This window comes from Metopolophium dirhodum, chromosome 3, assembly GCF_019925205.1.
Source record: "Metopolophium dirhodum isolate CAU chromosome 3, ASM1992520v1, whole genome shotgun sequence".
NCBI classification, from domain to species: domain Eukaryota; kingdom Metazoa; phylum Arthropoda; class Insecta; order Hemiptera; family Aphididae; genus Metopolophium; species Metopolophium dirhodum.
This window is the reverse complement of record NC_083562.1, coordinates 3,822,932-3,844,767: the sequence shown is the minus strand read 5'-3', so window position 1 is coordinate 3,844,767 and position 21,836 is coordinate 3,822,932. Positions and strand designations below refer to the sequence as shown.

Sequence of the window (21,836 nt, the reverse complement as noted above, 5' to 3'; positions counted from 1 at the left end):
CATTCATAATTCATAATATACTTACTGTATGTTGTAAGATTTAAGCTGAACTTTCATCTTTCTGGATTTTTCTAATCAGAAGCACAGCGGAACAAAGTCATTTGGTTCACTGTGGACCGTTATCAAAAGTGATCTTATGAAGCCTAGTAAAACGGTATCTACCAATTAATTTTCGATTTGAAAGTCCCAATAAGGAGTAAGTCGTATAATATGTTAGTCGTAGATTCCCTAAATTTAAATTAAACCGAGTGCCAAAAAGAATATATTGTAACATGCCAACTACTATTAATTTCAGTTGGCAATGATATTAGTACAATATAGTACTGCTGTAAATATTGAATCTGGACACAATTCATCATCTGAAAATGATTGTGATGATTTTTTAATTAATTAATATTATTTAATACGATTATGATAAATATTTTACGGAACCTACATCACGCTATCGTCTAAAATATTATACCATACTATTATATCTACTAACCGCGACATTATAAAAATATAAATTAAATTCACCATTTTTTTACCGTGACTGGTTTTTCGTATTGCCTACAGCTAGGTAAATTGCAAAGCAAACCGTGAATTTGAAGTGCCCGTGAATCGTTCGTGGAAAGCAAACGACGGCCAAAGTTCGATCCGACTTTCAGCGAAATTCGCTTTATTCGAACTTCAAACCTAACGTACGAGTAGATAAAGGTATCGAAAAATTGAAAAAGAAATGTATACTCACAGTTGCTAACAAGAACTCGGCGGATGCTGCAATCATCGCAGTCTTTGTACGATAGAATTCCGATAACCCTCTAGCAGGTGGGCCCAAAAGTTAAGGACACCAGATCACATCTTACACGATATAATATAATATACTTAACCATTCCGGGAATTTTCGATCGTTTGGGGGTGAATCGTACCTACGGTTACGCCTCAGGCGGTCGACCTGGCCAAAGCACGTTTGCAAGGACGGTATTGCAAAATTAAATTGCTAATCCTCCGGACCAATTATTAATAATGACGTTGATATTATTATTATTATTTATGCGTTTATATCGTCGTTGTTTATGACATTTTTTAAATTTTATATTATTAAATTATTCGTAAATCGTTTTTTTCTTCGTTGTCAGAGCAAATATCGTCGAGCAGGGTTCAAAAATACTCGACCGACTTATATTCCATAGTAAAATTCTTATAAAAAAAAAAGACACGTGCACATTGTACACACATACCTATATAATATTATTATCCATCTCCATCAGTGCTATCCTCTATAGTTGTTCATTATATAATATCGAATAGATATGCATTTTATTATAAATAAGGTTTAGGTTTGTATAGATAATAATATTATCAAGCAGCGTTACGGCGTTATCTCAAGACTAAAAAAACGTCCTATTCGAGGAATTTTTGTAATTCGAACCCGCTGGATTCGCACCCTATCAAATTGTGTACCATCATCGGTTAGTGATGATGAGTGGCTATCTGATGTCACAATAATAATATAATATAATAACGCTGCGCATCTAGAACACCTATGACCTATGTTATATTATACTTACAACAGATAATAGACAAATATAATACGAAGCGACGATAATGCACAATAATATAGTACAATTAATGGTTATATACGTCGACGCGGGATTTCATCAAAGTTTATTCTTATCGTTACTAAAATATCAAATAATAAACTCACTGTCACAATTTTTTTTTTTTTTAACAATTTCGGGATGGGTACGACTTTTTTCCAATCGATTTTCGTGAGGCCGATTTTCGTAACGCTCTGTTTATTGCGATAGAAACGTATATAAAGAATTTAAAAAAAAAGAATCAAAGTAAATTCTTAACAAAATGTTTGCTACTAGGTGTTTTTCCACCGCACGCCTATATACCCCAAAACATATATCTATGATTCCTCAGTTTTCCTTGCAGACGAAAAATATCTAGTAGCATGCCACCTATAATATATTTATATATAGTATAATATATTATAGCCATAGGAATCAAAAACATTTTTTGGGCCTAATAATTTTGTGTCCAATCATTATAATTTTCAAAGTACATAAATCTACCGCTTAATAATTATGTATTGGCACCCGCAAATACATTTTCAGTCCTGGTCTTCGCATTCATTGTCCCTCCCCCCTTTCACTTCCACTGGAATAAATCATATAATTAATAAAAAAATATGCTCATATAGGCGCAATATATTACGTCTTCTATATAATATTGTTTATATGCAAAAAGCGACTGGACGGGTTTAAAAACAAAACCCGAAATAAAAATCATTGCATATACGTCGAATTGATTCACCGCACTGCCACCGCCACTGTTTATGTATTCATGTCCATAAGCTTGTGTTTATTACGACCGTTTGACAAAGGCCAAAACTTTCAAAATCCAATTCGTTGCCACGTGTGTGCCGTCCCGTCAAGACCCAAATGCAAATGAGCTCGGCAACCGGGGTATTTGAAGGGTATTATTTTTTTCCTCCGGTCCGGCAGCTGATGTCTTATTTACTGTATAATATATATACATATATATATATATATAGGTACCTGTCGTCAGACTTAACAGTTTTATCTGCCGCTGGATTGTTTCGTTCTATTTTTTTTTTTTCGGAAAGCTGCAAAGTGTTTTCAATTCTCCTCTTAAAATGCGTTCGAATAAACAAAAGAAAATATATATAAGACCTCTACTTTTCCCAAAACAATAATATTGCAGTATTGTCGTTGCTGAAATTTCCATTGTGTATATACTACCTATGTTATTTACGCATACACTAGAAAACCACAACGAGTTTAAGTATCTACTTTAATAAAATTAAAACTTTTAAAATATTTAATTTTAATCTTTTGTTTCCGATTTAAAAATAAAAAAGTACGCTATCGCCATCGCCAGCGAGTTATATATAATAGTGAATTTTTAACAATACTTTGTTTTTCCTTTTGCACATTTATAGAGTACCCTTGTACCAGCTTATAACGGTTGAATAAATATAGTGTGACATCAAACATTATATTTTCGATAAGTTGCCAATATCTTTATGTCAAACAGACATTTTTTAACGAGAAATGTTGGTTTTATTTAAATTTGTCTTAAGAATTTTACTTTTTATTATTTTCACATACTATTTAAAAATAAATTGTAATTTTTAATATTATTTAAATTCATTTTTATGATATCAAAATATACTTATTTTAATATTTTATTATTATTATGACATATTAAGAAATTAGCTGCAGTACATATATAATATCATCTAGAAGTATAATTTTTACCTTAAATTAAATTTTTTCTTAACTGTCACACATTTTTGAGATTTTATAAGTTAATCCTTATTAATACTCTTATATACAAAAGTTTGTTATAAACTCTACTCATATATCCATATAGGCAATTACTATAATTAATTAATGCATTAATATACTTTAGGTGCGTTTTAAACCAAACGGATGACAAAGTAAATTATAACTTGGAGATAATTTAATTTAGAACCTGTTAATTGTATTATCACTATATTATATACCTAGTAATATACCTACCGGTTCTGTACCTCGATGATAATGCTTAATAATAATTAAAATATTAAAGTTTGGGCTATATAAATATGTAAATATTATATTATAACTTATCTATACTAATATATAAAGCTGTAGAGTTTGTGTGTTTGAACGCGCTAATCTCCGGAACTACTCGCCCCTATTTTTCCTTTAAATAGTACCTACATTTATTCGAATTCTGATTTTTAAAATTTTTAGGTATACTAACCTTAAGACCATAATATTATTCTTTGTAGGCGGTACAAGTTTTCATTTTTGAAATGAGACCCTCATTTTTTACTGCAAAATATTATTTAGTGAATGGTTTTACAAGTATATAAACTATATTATATAATATGTAATATTAGTCATGAGATGTAGTATTTATTATAGTTGAATAATTTTTACAAATTATATATACTAATAGATCAATAGTATAATAACGAACATTCTCAAATCGTCTAAGTCCCCTGCATATCTATTCAAACCATTACCATAGACATATTATCCCTATATAGTATACAAAGTTATATTAACTCAAAAACTACTCATAATAACTCTTATTTTGGATACATCTAAATTCTCAAAAAAAAATATCTGCTGAATAAATAAAATCGAAAAAGGGGGCTTTCTCTTTGAAAAACAGTAGTTTTGTTTAACATAGTGGTACAAAATAATCTCAAGTACCCGAAAATATCGTCTTCTGCAAATGTGTTTAAAAATTCCAAAAGCCAGAATTTGAATATATTTATAACTCGAGCATAAAAATAGGGCTGAGCTGCATGCTTAAAAATCGCCCTGTATCACACTGCGCTAATGCCTTTATAATAATATCACAGAATATAATACAACAATAATGTGATAATAATATAATATTATGATTCACGAGTTTAAACTCGAAATCTATATATACATACATAATAGGTATATAGTATAGTCGCAAACGCGGAGAGGAATTATAAATACCATTAATGGTGACCATTGAAAAGTTTCAGTTTCGTGTGTATTATATCATTGTATATACACCCGACGAAAGTCGAAAACCAAAAGCAACATACATGACCCACCCGGGGCTCAGAAATAATTGTTTAAACCCGCTGGAATTAACGACGGCGGTATTATATTCAGTGTTGAGCATTATCTAGATAAATTATCTAAATAATTTATCTAGATAAATAATTAATTATCTTTTATCTTATCTAGATAATAAACAAAATTAGTTATCTGATGAATTATCTTAGATGAATTATTGAGTTATCTAACGTAATTCATCTAGATAAATAAATATATTTATTCAAAAAATTCGAAAAATTGAACTTGAAAGTCTTAAAATATTAAATTCCTATTAAATTAATAAATCATCCTTGCACAAATACAGAACAATAACAAAGTAATAGGTAATAATTTTCCATGCCACTTTTATGTTATTTCTAAATTCTAATTATCCCGATTTATACGGGCTACGGCCGAATACTATGTTGCAACGTTGTGTCGTCGACTCGTCGTCTGTCGACTGCCGTGTAGGTACACCATAATCCAAAGTCCATAATTTATTATTGGGGATAATAATAATTAATATGTGCACAAGAGTACAAGACCACACTACACGTCTACACTCTACACAGTACACACTACCTACACAAACAGGCACAATAACACATCAATGACATTTTGAATAGCTCTCGCATATAACTGATGTATATTGTATATTATATTCTTATGATCTTGTGTGTTCAATTTTAAATTTCTAAATATAGGTAACATAAATGAATGCAGATTTCCCAAAATGGTATAGTTATATAATGATATTATAAATGTTATTGTATGGTTTTATATTAATAAATCCATAATATATTATATCATATAAAGCTATAATAGTTATAAGTACCTTATATTCTATATTTGAATATTTCTATAACAGTCAGACAGACAGTGGGTACAAATTCAATATACGTCTATATCTACATTAGTGTACACTGTTTATTATTAAATACGTATACTAGTTTTGAAATTGTTGATAAATCATAAATATACATTAATACCATTTCTACTAAAACAACAACAATTATTATTACCATATTCTTAATTATATCATATGGTCTCAGACCACAGACGACGAATGACGGTGTGAGTGTGCCGTGCGACAAAGTTGGTTACCGATAATTTTTGTTTAGTATTGTGTTTACTGTTTAGTTTCCTCAGTTTTGGTTTGATTTATAATTTTAACATAATGGAAAAATTCATCAATCGAAGCACAAAAAAACAAAACATTGTGTGTGAAGACGATCCTGTACACAATTTGGAAACAATAGAAAAATCAAAATGTTACATATTTAATGGCAAGTTTTTCAAAATAATAAATGAAGAAGACAATGAAAAAAATAAAATATCCGCACAGTGCCAAAATTGTCCTAAAATCGTGCATGGTCATAAGGGTTCTACTGGAAATTTTTTAAGTCACATCAAAGTAGGTACTTAAATAAAATTAATTAATTATTATCAAGACCTAAAATATGTCCAATTGCAGGGTAGGTACATACTACATAGGTACCTATAGTAGTTAGTACCTACCGAGGTACCTACACACTTTTAGTTCAATTAATAACAATGATAGATTTCAATAGGTACCTAAAACACCTGTTAGGCTCTATTAATAATTATTTGCCCTGAATGTCTGAATTTTTTTTAATTATAATTGGTTAGGTATTATAATATGTTGATAATTTTTTATTCAAATAGGTACATATTTATTTGAATAATTATCAAGATATAATTTTGCCCGACTGCGTATTATTATTTAATAATATGTATTATTATAAATTTACTGTTATAGTTTAAACATTTACATTTGATGGAAAAAGTCAAAGCAGCTAAAACTGTTAAGAAAAATGTACAATCCATAAAAAAACAAGAAACCTTGCCGTTATCGCATACAAATAAAATATCAAAACAAAAAGTGAGTATTTATTTTATATGTATGATTTACACTGAACTATTTGATTTTACTTAATGATAATTTGTGTACCTTTCAAGTCACTTGGTAGTTCCATAATTGTTTTAATACCTATTTATTGATATTTTAATTTATACATTCTTATACAGAGTAATTTGAAATAGAAATTGTTCAAATATTATTTGTGTTTAATAATGTAATGAAAAAAGATTTTTAAATATTAAAAAAAAAAATTTTTATTTATTTAAATAAAAAATTACCGATTTAGTTAACAGTTTTTATAACCGTGCCACCGCGGTGTTGGAAATTGAAAGATAATTGAGGTAATATGTGGTACATTTTCTTATCGAGTAGTGTAAAAAAATATAAATATAGATTAATATATTACTGTTCAATAAATATTTTGAAATTATAGATGTATATTAATGGTTAAATACTCTGACACAAATAATTAATTCATGGTAAAAACCTAAAGATAATAATATATAGTATATCATGTTTTATGACTGAAAAGTAGATCAAATTGTGGTAAATTAATACCTAAAGTTATTATAGATTTATTTTTTTTAAATGTAAATATTATACTATATACAGAACAATTAGGTTTACCTATATTTTGCTTTTTTTTAAATTTTTTTTGTATTGTTTGTAACTTTGTAAGTAATTTATTATTTCATTTTTCAGATTACTGACTTAACCTTTGCATATATTGTGGAAGAAATGAGGCCATTAGTGACTTGCAAAAAACCAGCATTCAAACGCCTCATAAAAGGATTATGCGGCCTTGGCGATACAACTTCATTACCAGATCGTAGAGTCATGTCTAATGAGTTAAATAATAAGTACACATCATACATAACCATGTTAACTGATTTAATAGCTAAACAAAATTTTATATGTACAACGGCTGATATTTGGTCTTGCAATAACAAAAGTTATTTGGGTATGACTGGTCATTTTATTGATGAGCATACCTACATTAGACATTCATACATTCTTGGTTGTAGAAGGATTAAAGGAAGTCATACATTTTTAAATATAACAGAGATAATGAATGAAATAACTCATACATATAATATCCAGAACTCTAAAATATCACATACCGTAACAGATAACGCTAGCAATTTTGGCAAGGCATTCAGAACATACTCTTTAAAATCTATTGGTGTGGAGTTTTCAAACATTGGTAATGATAACTGGTTTGCTGATGAATCTATATGTGATGATCCTAATACTGGGGTAGAAATTGATAATTCTAGTACAGATTTTGATACTGTAGATTTCTCCACATTGTTTTTGAATTCTGAAGATATGGAAAGTGATGAAATATGCTTACCAGATCATATAACATGTTCTGCACATACTCTTAGCTTGATTGCAACTGTTGATGTAGACAAAATTTCTGATCAGTCTTATAAATTAACTTCTAAAAATGCTTTTAATAAATTATGTAGTTTTTGGAATCTTTTAAGTCGTAGTACAGTGGCCTCAGACAAGGTATATGATATCTGCGATTGCAAATTTCCTATACCTATTGTAACTAGGTGGAATTCCTCATTTGACGCTGTAAAAAAAATAATTGCACATAAAGAAACAGTAAAATCTTTATTTACTGAATTGAAACTTGAACAACTAACAAAAAAAAATTGGGTATTTTTAGAAGAATACTGTGCAGTTATGGAACCGCTTGCCATTGCACTTGACAAATTACAAGCTGAAAAATCTTGTTTTCTAGGATATGTCGCACCTACTATAATATCGTTAAGACTTTTATTAATTCAACAGACAAATTTAATATATTGCAGACATTTAGCGTTATCAATTATTAAAAGCCTAGAAAAAAGATTTTATTTTATATTTGATTTAGAAAACATAAAAGGTAAGCCATATATCATTGCTTCAATATCTCATCCTAGGTTTAAACTTTCATGGATACCTGGTCGATATTTAACTTTCTGTAAAAATTTATTTTTGTCTGAATGCAATTTCATAAACTCATTAACCAATTCAGATTCTAATTCCGTTGAAAATGATTCTGCTGGTAGTGATGAAGAATTTTATGGTATTTTAACACAAAGTAAATATTCACTTGATCGTTCGGCTTCTGATAATGTACACTGTGTACAGTTAAATTTAAATAGTACTAATGAAGTAACTGTACAAGCACTATCTTATTTAGATTCTAAAAATAAAGACCTTGACATGTTAAACACATTCCCAGTTGTCAAAAAGGTCTTTTTTAAATATAATACAACTCTCCCGTCTTCAGCACCAGTAGAAAGGCTATTTAGTAGTGGATCTCAAATCTTAACCCCGAGAAGAAACAGGCTTCAGGATAAGACTTTTGAAATGTTATTGTGTTGTAGGTGCTTAATGCTTAATGAAAGAATTTAATAATTGTTAACAATGTTAATATGTAAAATATATCATGATTTTTTTTATATTTCATGAAGTTTATGTTTTTTTTTCCAATATTTTACTATCATATGTATTAACTATATAGTATTATTTCAATTGTAATGTTATGTTTTAAAAAATTATAATATAACTACAAAGATAATGTACTTAATTAAAACTAATTACTTATTAGGTAATTATTACTTATTTCCCATTCATAAATGTACAGTGTTTTTTTCATTTTATACTGAAGGTACAATGTTTTTTTTTCAATATTTTATTATGATGTATATTTACTATTTTATATATTTTAGAATATAATTATGTGTTAACCATTATTTGTATAACAAATTACATTTTTATGTTTAATAATTAATTACTATTATTTTAAAATATATTAATGAATTGTTTTATAAAATTATAATAAACCTAGGTACAAAGAATGTATTTTTTTTAAAACTAAGTACTTATTATTTATTACTTATTTTCTATACATAAATGTACACAATGGTCAATGGCAGATCTAGGATTTTTTTTTTGGAGGGGGACGGGTATATTAAAATAATTTTATCTTTTTTTTTATCCAGATAAATAGTGTTTTATCTTTTATCTTTATCTAGATAATTTAGATTTTAACTATCTTCTATCTTTATCTAGATAAATTGTATCCAATTATCTTTTATCTTTATCTAGATAAATTTTTAGTTATCTTTGCGCAACACTGATTATATTGTATCTGCGGCGGCAGTATTGAAATTCAAAACGTGTAAAACTTTTACGGGCTTGTTTTGACGCATAATGCATACTTAAAAAGTTTTTAAGCTTATATGAGACTTATACACACCGACAATAACTGTGCGGGTTCTATTATTCCGTGTTTTCCAAATTAACATATCTATAACAATATTTAACACGCGCGTATATGTATATATTCTATACAGTAAAAAATACATTATTTTAATTACTGTCGACTTTATGAACATAATAATATTGTATACTATTATATAGAGGTAGGTTGAAACCGTAATTTTAACTTTGGTTGATATTTCGTTTCATTTGACATCACGCGGGTAATATAAGAATTTCGCTCAGAAAACGCTGCAAATGCAATGCAGTCGGTGAATACGATTCCAACGAATAGACATTAAAAATAATTACAATTACATTATACATAAAACTATATTCATAACAATTTATACCTCAAACAATTTTCCCAGACCGCTTATTTGTATGCGTATATTGCATCATAAAGTACATGTAATGAAAATGTATATATTATTTATGTAATAATATATCATGTTTTTCGAATTATTTTGTCCTACTCGCAGTTCCTGTATTTTCATAATATTCAAATTTTATAATTTTAAAATGAATATACGGTTTATGAGACCGTGTAATTTGTAAATACACTCAATAGACGTTTAATCAAAGCTTTGAACTTTTGACTAGAGATCATCACTTACCATTTACTGGGAATCGCGTACTTATCGCTCTTGTGTCAGATGCGCCTGCAGACTACATTAATTATAATATTTAACGTGGAACTATATTGACTCTAGTAAAACATAGGCACTTAATGGACAAACAACAATAAAATCGTTAAATTAACAGATTGCAGGCTAAACCCGCGTCGTGACTGTAGAATTGTAAAAGGTTTGCAAATGTATAAAACTAATTCCATTTAATTTATTTAAGGTCGAATAACTAACTAAAATTAATTAATTAACCTAACTATATTAGTGCTTTCGCGACGATGCTTAGACAAAATTATTATGCTGTCCGGTTTGCTCTAACCTACCTATATGTCTACACACAGACTAAAATAACAGTAATGTATTGGGCTCGGATATAAATGCCCTTAAAAATATCGAAAAATGCCCTTAAAGATGTCCAAAAATAATACCCTGGAACTGACCTAGGATGTCTTCAGACCTCGATATACATTATGTGAATCGTTTTATTTAAAAACCAGATTACCTTATGTTACCTTTTAGTACAATAATATGCGCACCTATTTACATATTATGTTTATATTTTTTTTCTTAATATTACTAGAAATAGGTTAAGAATAAATAATGCTCTAAAAACGTTTAAAAATGCACTTAAACATTAAGCATATGCGTAAAATAATCGCTAAAATAAGTTCATTGTTAGCATATTATAGTCGCTATATGATATAGTATACTATAGTATTATAGTGTGTACTTGAAGGACATTTGTATCTTGGAAAACATCGTGTCAACTGTCAAGCATTCTAGAAAAAAATTCAAATGCATCGAAATCCGAGCCCTGTAGTAAGTATGTTACGAGATAATATCGCATGGTATATCATGTATATTGAACAATACTGTTATGATGATTTGGATTTTGCGTATATACGTACTTTTTCTTTGCTCGAACAGCAGTTGGAGTAAAAAATATTAACAATTTAGATTAAAAAAAAAAAACCCTTAATTTTAAGCAAAACAAAAAATACTTCTATCGGAAAATGTATCTCAAATTTTTAACACAATATTGGGACGCCGTTGCAAGCATAAACAATATTATAGACATTGTGACATTGTAGGCAGGCACGGATCCAGAGCAAAGATCTGGGGAGTGGGGGGCAACAATTTTTTTACAACACAAATACAATAAATTATAATAAAATATTATACTTTATTCTTAATTCAAAAATGTTGTCATAATAGTAAGTGTAGGTAATCAATTTGATAAATAAATTATTGATTATTTAATATATGAAGCGACAATGTGAAAAGAAGTTTAGATTTTGTTTTAATTTATAATAATTATATTTATAAAAAATATGTGAGGAGCTGGGCCCCTAGCCCCCCCCCCCCCACAGGATCCGTCACTGATTGTAGGCGTATTATAATATAGATAATGCATACAAAGAATGACAAGGATTTTGCATTGCTTGTAAAACGATGAAAGCTAAACTTTATATTTGAATTTTATAATATTACTATATACAACTCAATGATGTTTAAAAATGATAAAAAAAACATTGGTCACAGTTTTTAGTATAATATACATTAAACGCATTTGTTCGAAATAAAGTTTTCATTTTAATTATGTACTTTGAGTACCTATACACATAGTTATTTTTATAGGTAAACAAAATATTTTAATTAGGTAGTTTGTTTTAAATATTATACATTATGTTTAATGCGATGATAGACATTAAAATCAATTCAAACAATTCAATTAAAATATGTATATGTATTATGTGTTTGTTTATAATCGTATAAATGATAAAAACGACAACACTAAACCTTGACGGACCATCAAGCTGATTATATGTATTAATATCAATCAAATCCTATACGTCATACATTCACAAAAATTTTCTCAAAAAAAATTCGCCAGAAATCAAGTGCGTTGAAATTAAACAAATTAATTTTAAGCTATTACAGAATATTGTGCATTGTAACTTATTCGATATCGTTACATGACCCGATGAGTCATTTTAATTATGATAGAATTAACGGTTTTCCATCCCGTTGTTCATAAACACGAAATATTTATTCAAACGAATATTATTAATATTGCATATTATACAATTTACATTATTATTATAATTGGTGTCATAAATATCTAGATTTATCAATATTATTGCTTAAAAACAAAATTTGTCAATAGTCTATTGCTTGCAGTGGCGCCGAACACGTATGGCTACTGGGGTAAATACTCCATAACTTTTTTAGGTGGTGGATGGATAGGTGGGTGACTGCTTTGTGCTTTAAGGTCTTGTCGAATTCGATAAATTACTACTAAATATACAATATCGTAAAAATTATATAATCAAACGCTCATAAAAAAATATTGTTACTTGACGCTAAACATAATTGTTTTGTTTTAAGTAGAACATTTTGTGGGGAATCTTTTATAAAAATTTCTTATCTTAGCTATAAAAAAAAAATCTTTTATCAATTTTTAACTAAAAAATAGTTTATAAATTTTTAAACTATTATTTAAATTAAAAAAATTATCATGGCTTTAAATAACTCAAAAAGTGTCGAAATAGTTTGAAAATGTTATGTTATATGTATGCTATGCTGATAAAATATATGGTAAAAATTTAATGAGTTTACGGTTATTCGATTTGAAAATACAACAAAATATAAAAAATCTATCAATAATTTACAAAATTTAAAAAATTTCTTCGCTATAAATATAGTTCAAAAAGAGTCAAAATTGTTTGAAAATATTACCATGCATGGAAAATGGTCATTTTAACATTTGGTAAATTTCAAGTACTTTTAAATTTTAATCCAAAATATCTGCACGAGAATAAATGTTTTAATTAATTAATTTATTTGTTTTTTTTTTTAATAATAATAATTATGGCCGAATGAAATGATGTACACAATACCATGCCAACATAATTATTTGAATACATTCATCTGGACATCGAGTCATAAACATATTATTCTCGTTTCGTATCTCATGACGCGTATTTCTGTTGAATATTGTATAATTATTTATCGCACTTTCACATTTTTTGTCATCAGTGTTATAGTAATCGGTTCGTAATATATCAATCATACGAATAATTAATTCAATACATTTACGCGGATTAATCAATAATTGCAGTCCATTATTATTTCACATTGCGTCTACAGCAACATAATATACAGTTACCCATTATGATCGCTGCAGTTGAAATAGCTGTTGATTTGAAGGTTCGTGTCGAGAATGGCAATAATGTTTCTTCACTTATCAAAATGTTTGAATCCAACCACGACGACTTGGCACCGAAACGTAGACAAAATACAGTAATCGTGAGCGACGGCGGACGGTACGCACCGCGGAATGACGTCACCGGGACATGGATGCTGATCCAATCTTGCGCAGATGGATCACGGGGGAAGAAGAATGTGGGAAATCTTAGGAAAAAAATTATACCACGTCCAGGATTTGTGAAGAAGATGATCACCAGGTTTGGGGGGAGGCTCAACGCTGCCCAAGGCGACCACTGACCGGTAAAAACTAAGCACAACCTCCACGCCGGCGCTGTGCTGTGCTTTGCAGCTCTCCGAACCTAGTGATCATCTTTTTCACTGATCCTGTACGGGGTATAATTTTCTTCCTCGTGTTTTCCACCCTTTTCTGCCCCCACGATCCATCTCCGAAATATTGGATCGACGCTCACTTCCCGGTGAGTCTTGTTCATCACAATAAATTGTTATTGTTATATTTGGCAGAGTGCCACTGAAATAATTGCAAATAATCATATTGTGTACCTATTGTTTCTTTATAAATAAAATATAATATATTGTTCCTAAATATGGTGTGTCTCATTTTATTCAATCATTTACGCCTTAGAGTTAACGACTAATCACACTCGAATAATATATATGAGAATTGCTTGTTATTATAGTTAAAATAATCGTATAAAACACAAATGTTTCAATAATTTGTGTTTAATATTGTATTTCGATTGAATTGGTTTAGGAAATTGCTCGTTATTCATTGAATGTAATTGAGGTCGGCAGGGCAATGACACAATAATACATTATTTTGGATTTGGGCGTTTACCTGCAAAAGTCAAAGCTAAAATAAATCGAAAGTAAGTTTGTTTTTGTACAACTGAAGGAAATATTTTTTTAAGATATATGGTCGGAAATAATAGAATTGAATTTCTATTTTATGAACCGTACAAATCTATACATATATAAAATTGAATGTTTGTCTGTGTGCCTTTATGCATTCCTAAACGCCGTTCATCCGATTGCCATACAATTTGGTACAGCTAGAGATAGATTATACATTTGAGAAGAAGATTGGTTACATTTAGTCGCGAAAAAGGATACACTGGAGGTTCAACCCGGGATGGTGCTCAAACAGGAATTTTGAGTATTACGATAGAAATGTTTATTTATAAACGGTTGCTATTGGTTTTAATAATAATAATAATTATTATTAGTGCGACAAGCCTGTTGGCGTAGTAGCATTTCTATGAATTTTTCGAGTTCGAACCATGGATTCAGTAGACCAATTTTTTCATTTTTTTTTTACATTATATTTTTTTATCTGTATACCTACGAATGTTTGGTTTTTTTTATCCATCGAATTTTAGTTCGGTTTGGTTAGGTTGGGATTTTGTATTAATTGATTGTATTAATCCGCCGTCGGTCAGACAAAATAACACGACAAAATTGGTACAACTTTTAGTTTTGTAGGGGGGGGGGGGAATAATTTTTTTAAATTTAATTGTTAATGTAATAAATCAATTAGTGATTATATTATATTAAATAACAAAATCCAAACGTCTTTTAATAATATCGCATTTTCCAAAACGATCGATTATTAGGTTTATGTAAATTGCTTTATGTATGAAAATTGGAGAAATAATATGTAAATAATATCCGTTCCTGCTTATGACATTATGTTGATTTCAATACATTTGAAATAAATCAGGAATAAACCAAGCTGCTTTGTAGTACATATTATAATATATTTGGTTGATGCTTCACGGATGACCCACAGTACTAAAATCGTCGGTAACCTCGGTTTAGATTACAATAGTCGAGATATATTATTGTACGGTAGGTAATTAATTAAAAATAGATAATTAAGTAGAATATGAAATAAAAACAGTCGTTTCTCGCTATTTCTAGCCATATTGATTGGTCGTTACACTATTTTACACAATATACCTACGTCCACGTAAAATCTACCGAACAAATAACAGCCCCTATATACACATGGCGGAAAGTCCAAAGTCGTCAAACGACGAAGGTCGTATATCTCGTCTGTGGTTCAAAATGTGTTTGCAAGTATATTATACAACTGTATACATTATAATAATTTATACATCGTATTGTATAAGACACGTCGGTATAATAACTATCGCATAAGACCTAAAAGACAATAAAAATGTCGTTTGTATTCGGGTATGCATTATAAGTAGGTACTTGATATTTTTCCTTTGCATGGACAATTGAGGAATCATAGACATTTTTTTGGGTATAGTGCAGTGGAAATATATCTATAGTCACATGCCACACTTTGTTAGGAATTTAATTTGATTTTTTTCTGTTTTTATTATATGGCAATAAACAAATGGCGTTACGAAAAGGCCTCGCGGAAATCGGTTAGAAAAAAAAAGTTGCACTCTGCCCAAAAACATAATACATATAATATGTAAAATATAAACGTAATATATAAATATCTAACATTATAATAATAATAAGGAGAATATTACGATCGTTGGAGGTGATAAAAATATATAGTATTTTGTCCGCCGCGGTTTCGGAACGTTTGCCACGTCCGGTCCGTCCGGTATAATATTCACATACCTATATATAGGTACTCCTCGGGGATGGATATGCAGGGTTTATTTCTCGCCGCTGTCGTATTCAACGACTATTATTGAGAGTATAATTGCGCTGTACTCCGGTATAATAATATAAATAATATACCTGCGGTGTGCGGCATATAACATTATATTATACACGCGCATCATCATGCCCCAACCCTGCTGCAGCCGAGCACGCGGGTGCTCGACGACTATACGACGACGACGATGACGATCGAGGGCCGTTATCGGGTTTAATTAAAATACGTGGGGTCGCCCGAATTTATTTGCTCGGACGGCTTTTCAATTAAACGGCGTTTGTCCGACCGACGACGGCACTGGCTGTGTGTGTGTGTGTGTATAATACCACCGCCGCCGCAAAGGCCAACCGCCACCACCCTATACCGTCAGATCGACCGCACTGTATGTACACGCGATAGGGTCTCCACAAATTTTAGTCACACGCGCACACTGCACACACACACACACCCACACACAAAGTTGGATATATTATGTGTACAAATAAAACACATTAAAATATAACGCGTGGGAGTGTGCAGGGACACATACCGTCGTTTTACGTTAAATTCGCCGTATCAGTATATTATGTTATACTGCCGATCCCGTTTTTATTTACATATTATATAAATCCTTTTCTGGTTTTGTTACAAATTTCAAAGTTTTCCTGTGAAAAGTAACTTATCGGACGACGGTGGAATCTTTTCGAATGCGGTGAAATGTTGTGCGCATAATAACTATCATGGCCAGTTGGTATAATTGGGTAGTTGGTACCTATCATAATATTCAGTGTTTCATATGCATTTATACAGAAGGGCCCCCAAAAATGTTATTTCAAAAAATTCTAAAAAAAGTGTTAATAAACAAGTAGTACAAAATATTATATTTTTTTAAAAGTGCCTTATTTAAAATTTTAAAACACACATTTAAGTTAACTACATAGTTAAAGTAATTACAAATTATTTAGGATTCTAAAAAATTATATAAATAATACCTTATAATATATTATACATGACTTATTATTTTTTAATGCGATTCAAGTTGTGTAATTGATTTTCTTATATCAGTGATTTTTGATAAAATGATTATTCTATGATAGTATTATACATTTTAATAATATAGATATAATAATATTCAATATCCAATATTCATAGTACTATCGGGGCCCCGGACGCTTCGTGGCCTAGTGGTTAAGGCCGGGCCGACACGATAACATTAATATAATATTATGTTTTAGTATTGTGCCCAATGCCGTTCATTCCGGCCAAACTCTTGAGATTAGCCGGGATAAAAATATTTCGATTCGTTTTATTTTGCATTACCACTATCATAGTGTTTTATCGGTATCCATTCGATGTCTTGCACAAAATATAGGGGATAGCCTACCGAAAATAAAAAAAATAAAATATTTTCTGGATGAAATGAGAAATGCACTGCAGTATTCACATCACTCGAGTTAATCCTCAGATTCATTCGGTGTTCAAAGTGAAAACAATTATAAGATATATATAAACGCATTTTGTACTCATATACGTTACCCTTACCACACATTGTATCGGCCGCATTTCTCAACGTGGTTCCGTGGTGTAGCGGTTATCACATCTGCTTTACACGCAGAAGGTCGCCAGTTCGATCCTGGCCGGAATCATTCATTTTTTTGTTGCGCGGTTAATACTTAATTGTAAGGCGTATTTCGAATATTACATTTTTAATTATTTTTTCAACTTAAAATTTTTATCAAATATTAAACATATTTTCATATTTTTTTAGTTCATATTATTTTTCAGAGCACGTTATTTATTATTTTGTTTTAACTTATTTATATATATATAGAAACTAATTCAAACTCACGTTTCACACAAATCTCTCTATGACAAGTTACAGAGATGAAATTTTTAAAATTTGATAATTTTATTTATAAACTTACAAATTGTTTTAAAATGAATACAAATTGAAGTCATACGCCATACAGTGCATTTAAAGTGTAATTAACTATATTTTATTAATACATACAAATACATACAAATAAAAATAGGTACCTACCGGATAGAAAAAATAATATATATATAATAGTAGGTAGCTATACAATGTTGGCGTTGTGTTAATCACATCCGCCTTTTGATCCTTTGAGGAGCAGGATCAGATGTTAGGTACTTTTCTTATTTTCAAAGTTTTCATTATTATTACAAAGGAAGAAAATAATAAAATTACTACCAGGATAAAATGTTTTCTTAGTCTTTATTATCTTCATTAACACGACTATTACCATTTTAAAATGTATTTTATTTTTCAGTATTTTTTCCATCTACGAAGTAAATGTATTATTAGGTATATAGTATGACCTGCTTTAATGTACCTATATATCTGCTTTATATTATGTTCAATTTACTTGAAACTATCCTACGGCCCGAAAAATTGTCCATAGAAAAAGATTATTTTGTTTATACCATTTTAAAAGGAAGTACATTCCTCGCTTTGACCAGAATCCATAAAATAGACCGCTTTAGGCTTTAGCAATCAGCTGAAGGTAATATAAAAAATGTTGAATTCTGAATGGAACCGGAATGTACCAATACATCGTTTATAATATGTAAGTACTTATTTATGTGGGTTAGCCTATTGGCTATTGGCTATTGGCTATTGGCTATTGTGTTCTTTTTTTTTTTATAGAATCGCAATTCGATAGATAAAATCCAATTGAAAAGTGTTATTATTATTTATATACATAGGTATTTTACTATTGTAAAGTTAACTGTAGTAGTTGTTTGAGTGCTAAAATAATGAAAACGTTTTCGATTTTAAATTGATTTGATTTCCTGCAGTTAACTATAAAATACAAAATATATGTCGTATAATACTATACTATGTATAGTAATGACTAATGTACATAATATATATATCTACACGGACCCTACCTATTTATAATATACTATAATACCTAAATTGTTCATTTTAATTTACATTAAAATAGTCATAATACGGGTCTCCATAAACATGAGATAATATGAAAAAAATAGAGGGGCTTCGGAATCCCCCCCCCCCAGTTTTTCATTGAAACCGCGCCCATGTTCATATATTATAAGTATTTACTGCGGTTACCAGACTAGTACATTACAATACATTAGCATAGTACATTATTATATGGCTACTGGCTAGACATAGACTATTAAAGTATTTATCAGCGGTATGCATAGATATTTCCAAGGGAGGGGGGGGGGGGGGTATATAATAAAATATATAAATATTTTATATTGTAAAAAAACCGAAGTAGGTAGGGATATACCACAGCACTAGGTTATAGAAGTGTAGGACATCCGACTTCCCAGTTCCCGCTGAGTCACCACTGGTGTTAAGTGTAAACTATATCTCCAAATTAAACCTAATAATACCCACCAAAAAAAATTTAATTAACCACAGTTGCACATTTCATTTTATAAGTAGGTACATATACGATTTAAGTAGTATAAAAGTATCTGAATACTTTTACGAGACTTGCATAAATGACATAATATATTGTATAATATAAAATATGCTGATATTAAAATTGATTTATTAAAAAAGATTTAAAATCAAACTATCTACCAATATATTATTAAAATATTATAAAATTTCTTATTGCGTACGTCAGCTTTAAATAATGTTCAAACTTGTACCTACTGCAAGCGGGTTCCGTGGTGTAGTGGTTATCACATCTGCTTTACACGCAGAAGGTCGCCAGTTCGATCCTGGCCGGAATCACAAATTTTTTGCAGTTTTATTTTTGCATTTCACACGATACAATTTATTAATAATTTTTATTAATTCAATTTATTAATATAAACTTATTCAAATGGTTTTTTTATATCAATTAGTTTTTGACAAGACTTCTTAAAACGGATACTTAGAAATATTATTTAAATCATTATTAAATAAATAGTATATAGATTCAAAACATAGTCGTTTCGAATACCGCAATTCAACTCTAATTTTAATGATAAGTGAAGTAAAATAATTATATGAATAAGTAAATCCAAATTAAAACATAAATCCACTACTTTTATAATATATTTTGTTCGTAAAAGTGAAAAAAAAACGTTTTGTATTTTTTGCGAATTCTAGTATATAGTTTTTATTTTATTTCAGTAATTATTATTATACAAGCATAGTGACATTTTTATTGAAGCATAATAGGGTAGGTAGTATGCCTATTTAACACCAGAACTGGAGATACCTATAGGTATAGTTAGAGCTTAAATCTTTAGAACGAAAATAAAATAAAATTTTTTAGTTTGCGATCCGAAAAGAAAATCCGCCAAAAACGCAGCCGCCGCGACAATCGATTTTTCCAACGACTCGATATAACAATCGATTTCTGATGTAACACACGTTGCACGACGATTGCCCCCATCACGACACCGCGGCTGAACTCCCGATTATCCTGCAGGAATATAGCTGTGGATTTTCCTTCGTATCTAAGGGTTTTCGATTTTTATTTTGCACGTCGTAAAAATAAAGCGCGCGTATTATGGTCACGCATATACGACAATTTAGAATACGAAAGTTCAATATTTATAATCGGACTGTTCAAAAACGAACTCGTTTTTATGCTCGCTCGTAAAATAAAACCGAACGACGACGTGTAGTGCTGCAGCAGATGCTAGCGGGCGTGAGGCGGGAAAAAAATCTCATCGGGTCCTTAAATAAACAACTCGTGCGATGTTATTATATACCGCATCGGCATCGAGTATAAAATAATATTTTAACAATTGCCATCAGCCGTAAAGAGACCAATATTGTGGGTCGTGTACAGTCGTTGGCGTAGGGATTTCCACGTGGTTGTAACCCGCAGCAGGGTTAGATTCAAAAATAAATAATAATCATAATCGCACCGTGCGCATTAGGTTTAGGAAAGTTTATATTTTAGAAGCCAGAATGACGTATAGGCTATCCTTTCGTACAAAATAAATAAACGATGAGGATCATCTAAGATCTATATACCAAGTACGAGTGTCTACGGTCATTATTTCAAAGTTTTAATTTTTTTGAAAATTTTCTTTTCGTAAAATTTGATGTCATTTCAAAACAACATATCTGAAAAAAATTCTATTTTATACTATTTTTTATCATTCTTAAGTTTTTTGTTGTATATAATGACACCATACATTTTTTATTTCAAATTTCGAATTATTTAGAGTATTTCTCAATGCATGAAAATACGATTTCGGAGAAGTAGTTCATTAGTTATAATTATTAAAAGTTTAAATTAGAGGAGTAGTGGACGAAGTTTTGGGAGGTAATTTTGTATCTCTTTACTCCGCTTATCAATACTTTAAATGCTTATAAGTTATACATTTATAACTAACGAACTATACTTGTGATCTTTGTATACTAAAATACTCTGCTCTGTCTATTCTGCTTAGGAATATGAAATAAAAAATGTAGATCATCAGTCTAAAAAGAAAAGTAAAAGGCTTTAAAAACATTAACGATAAAAATAGTTAACATTATAAAATTTTGTTTTGTTATGACATACCTACCTAACATTGTGAAAAAATGTATTTTCAAAAAAGTTGAAATTTTTTCGAAATAAACGAGTGTTTACTGTATAGACACTGAAATGGATCACTCTGTAAAATTCTCAGACCTAGGACTA

The 21,836-nt window shown here is 29.7% G+C and overlaps 2 protein-coding genes and 2 non-coding genes across 5 annotated transcripts in view; 3 read left to right on the top strand and 1 right to left on the bottom strand.

The window, feature by feature from the left end:
• Positions 1-21,836, bottom strand: part of LOC132941209 (alpha-mannosidase 2) — a 188,592-nt gene that overhangs the window by 49,518 nt on the left and 117,238 nt on the right. The window lies entirely within an intron of this gene.
• Positions 5,514-10,385, top strand: LOC132941167 (uncharacterized). Of its 2 annotated transcripts, none has more exons than XM_061009105.1 (3): positions 5,514-6,000; positions 6,367-6,489; positions 7,171-10,385. In XM_061009105.1, the coding sequence occupies exons 1-3, from the start codon at positions 5,764-5,766 to the stop codon at positions 8,878-8,880; spliced, it is 2,070 nt and encodes a 689-aa protein (XP_060865088.1). In that variant the 5' UTR covers positions 5,514-5,763; the 3' UTR covers positions 8,881-10,385. The 2 variants fall into 2 exon arrangements, with proteins under 2 accessions (XP_060865088.1, XP_060865089.1); XM_061009106.1 differs by having other exon boundaries at positions 5,917-6,004; positions 7,171-10,384.
• On the top strand, positions 17,780-17,852 carry Trnav-uac (transfer RNA valine (anticodon UAC)). Its single transcript has one exon. It is a non-coding gene; the product is annotated as a tRNA-Val (tRNA).
• Positions 19,870-19,942, top strand: Trnav-uac (transfer RNA valine (anticodon UAC)). The gene has a single exon. It is a non-coding gene; the product is annotated as a tRNA-Val (tRNA).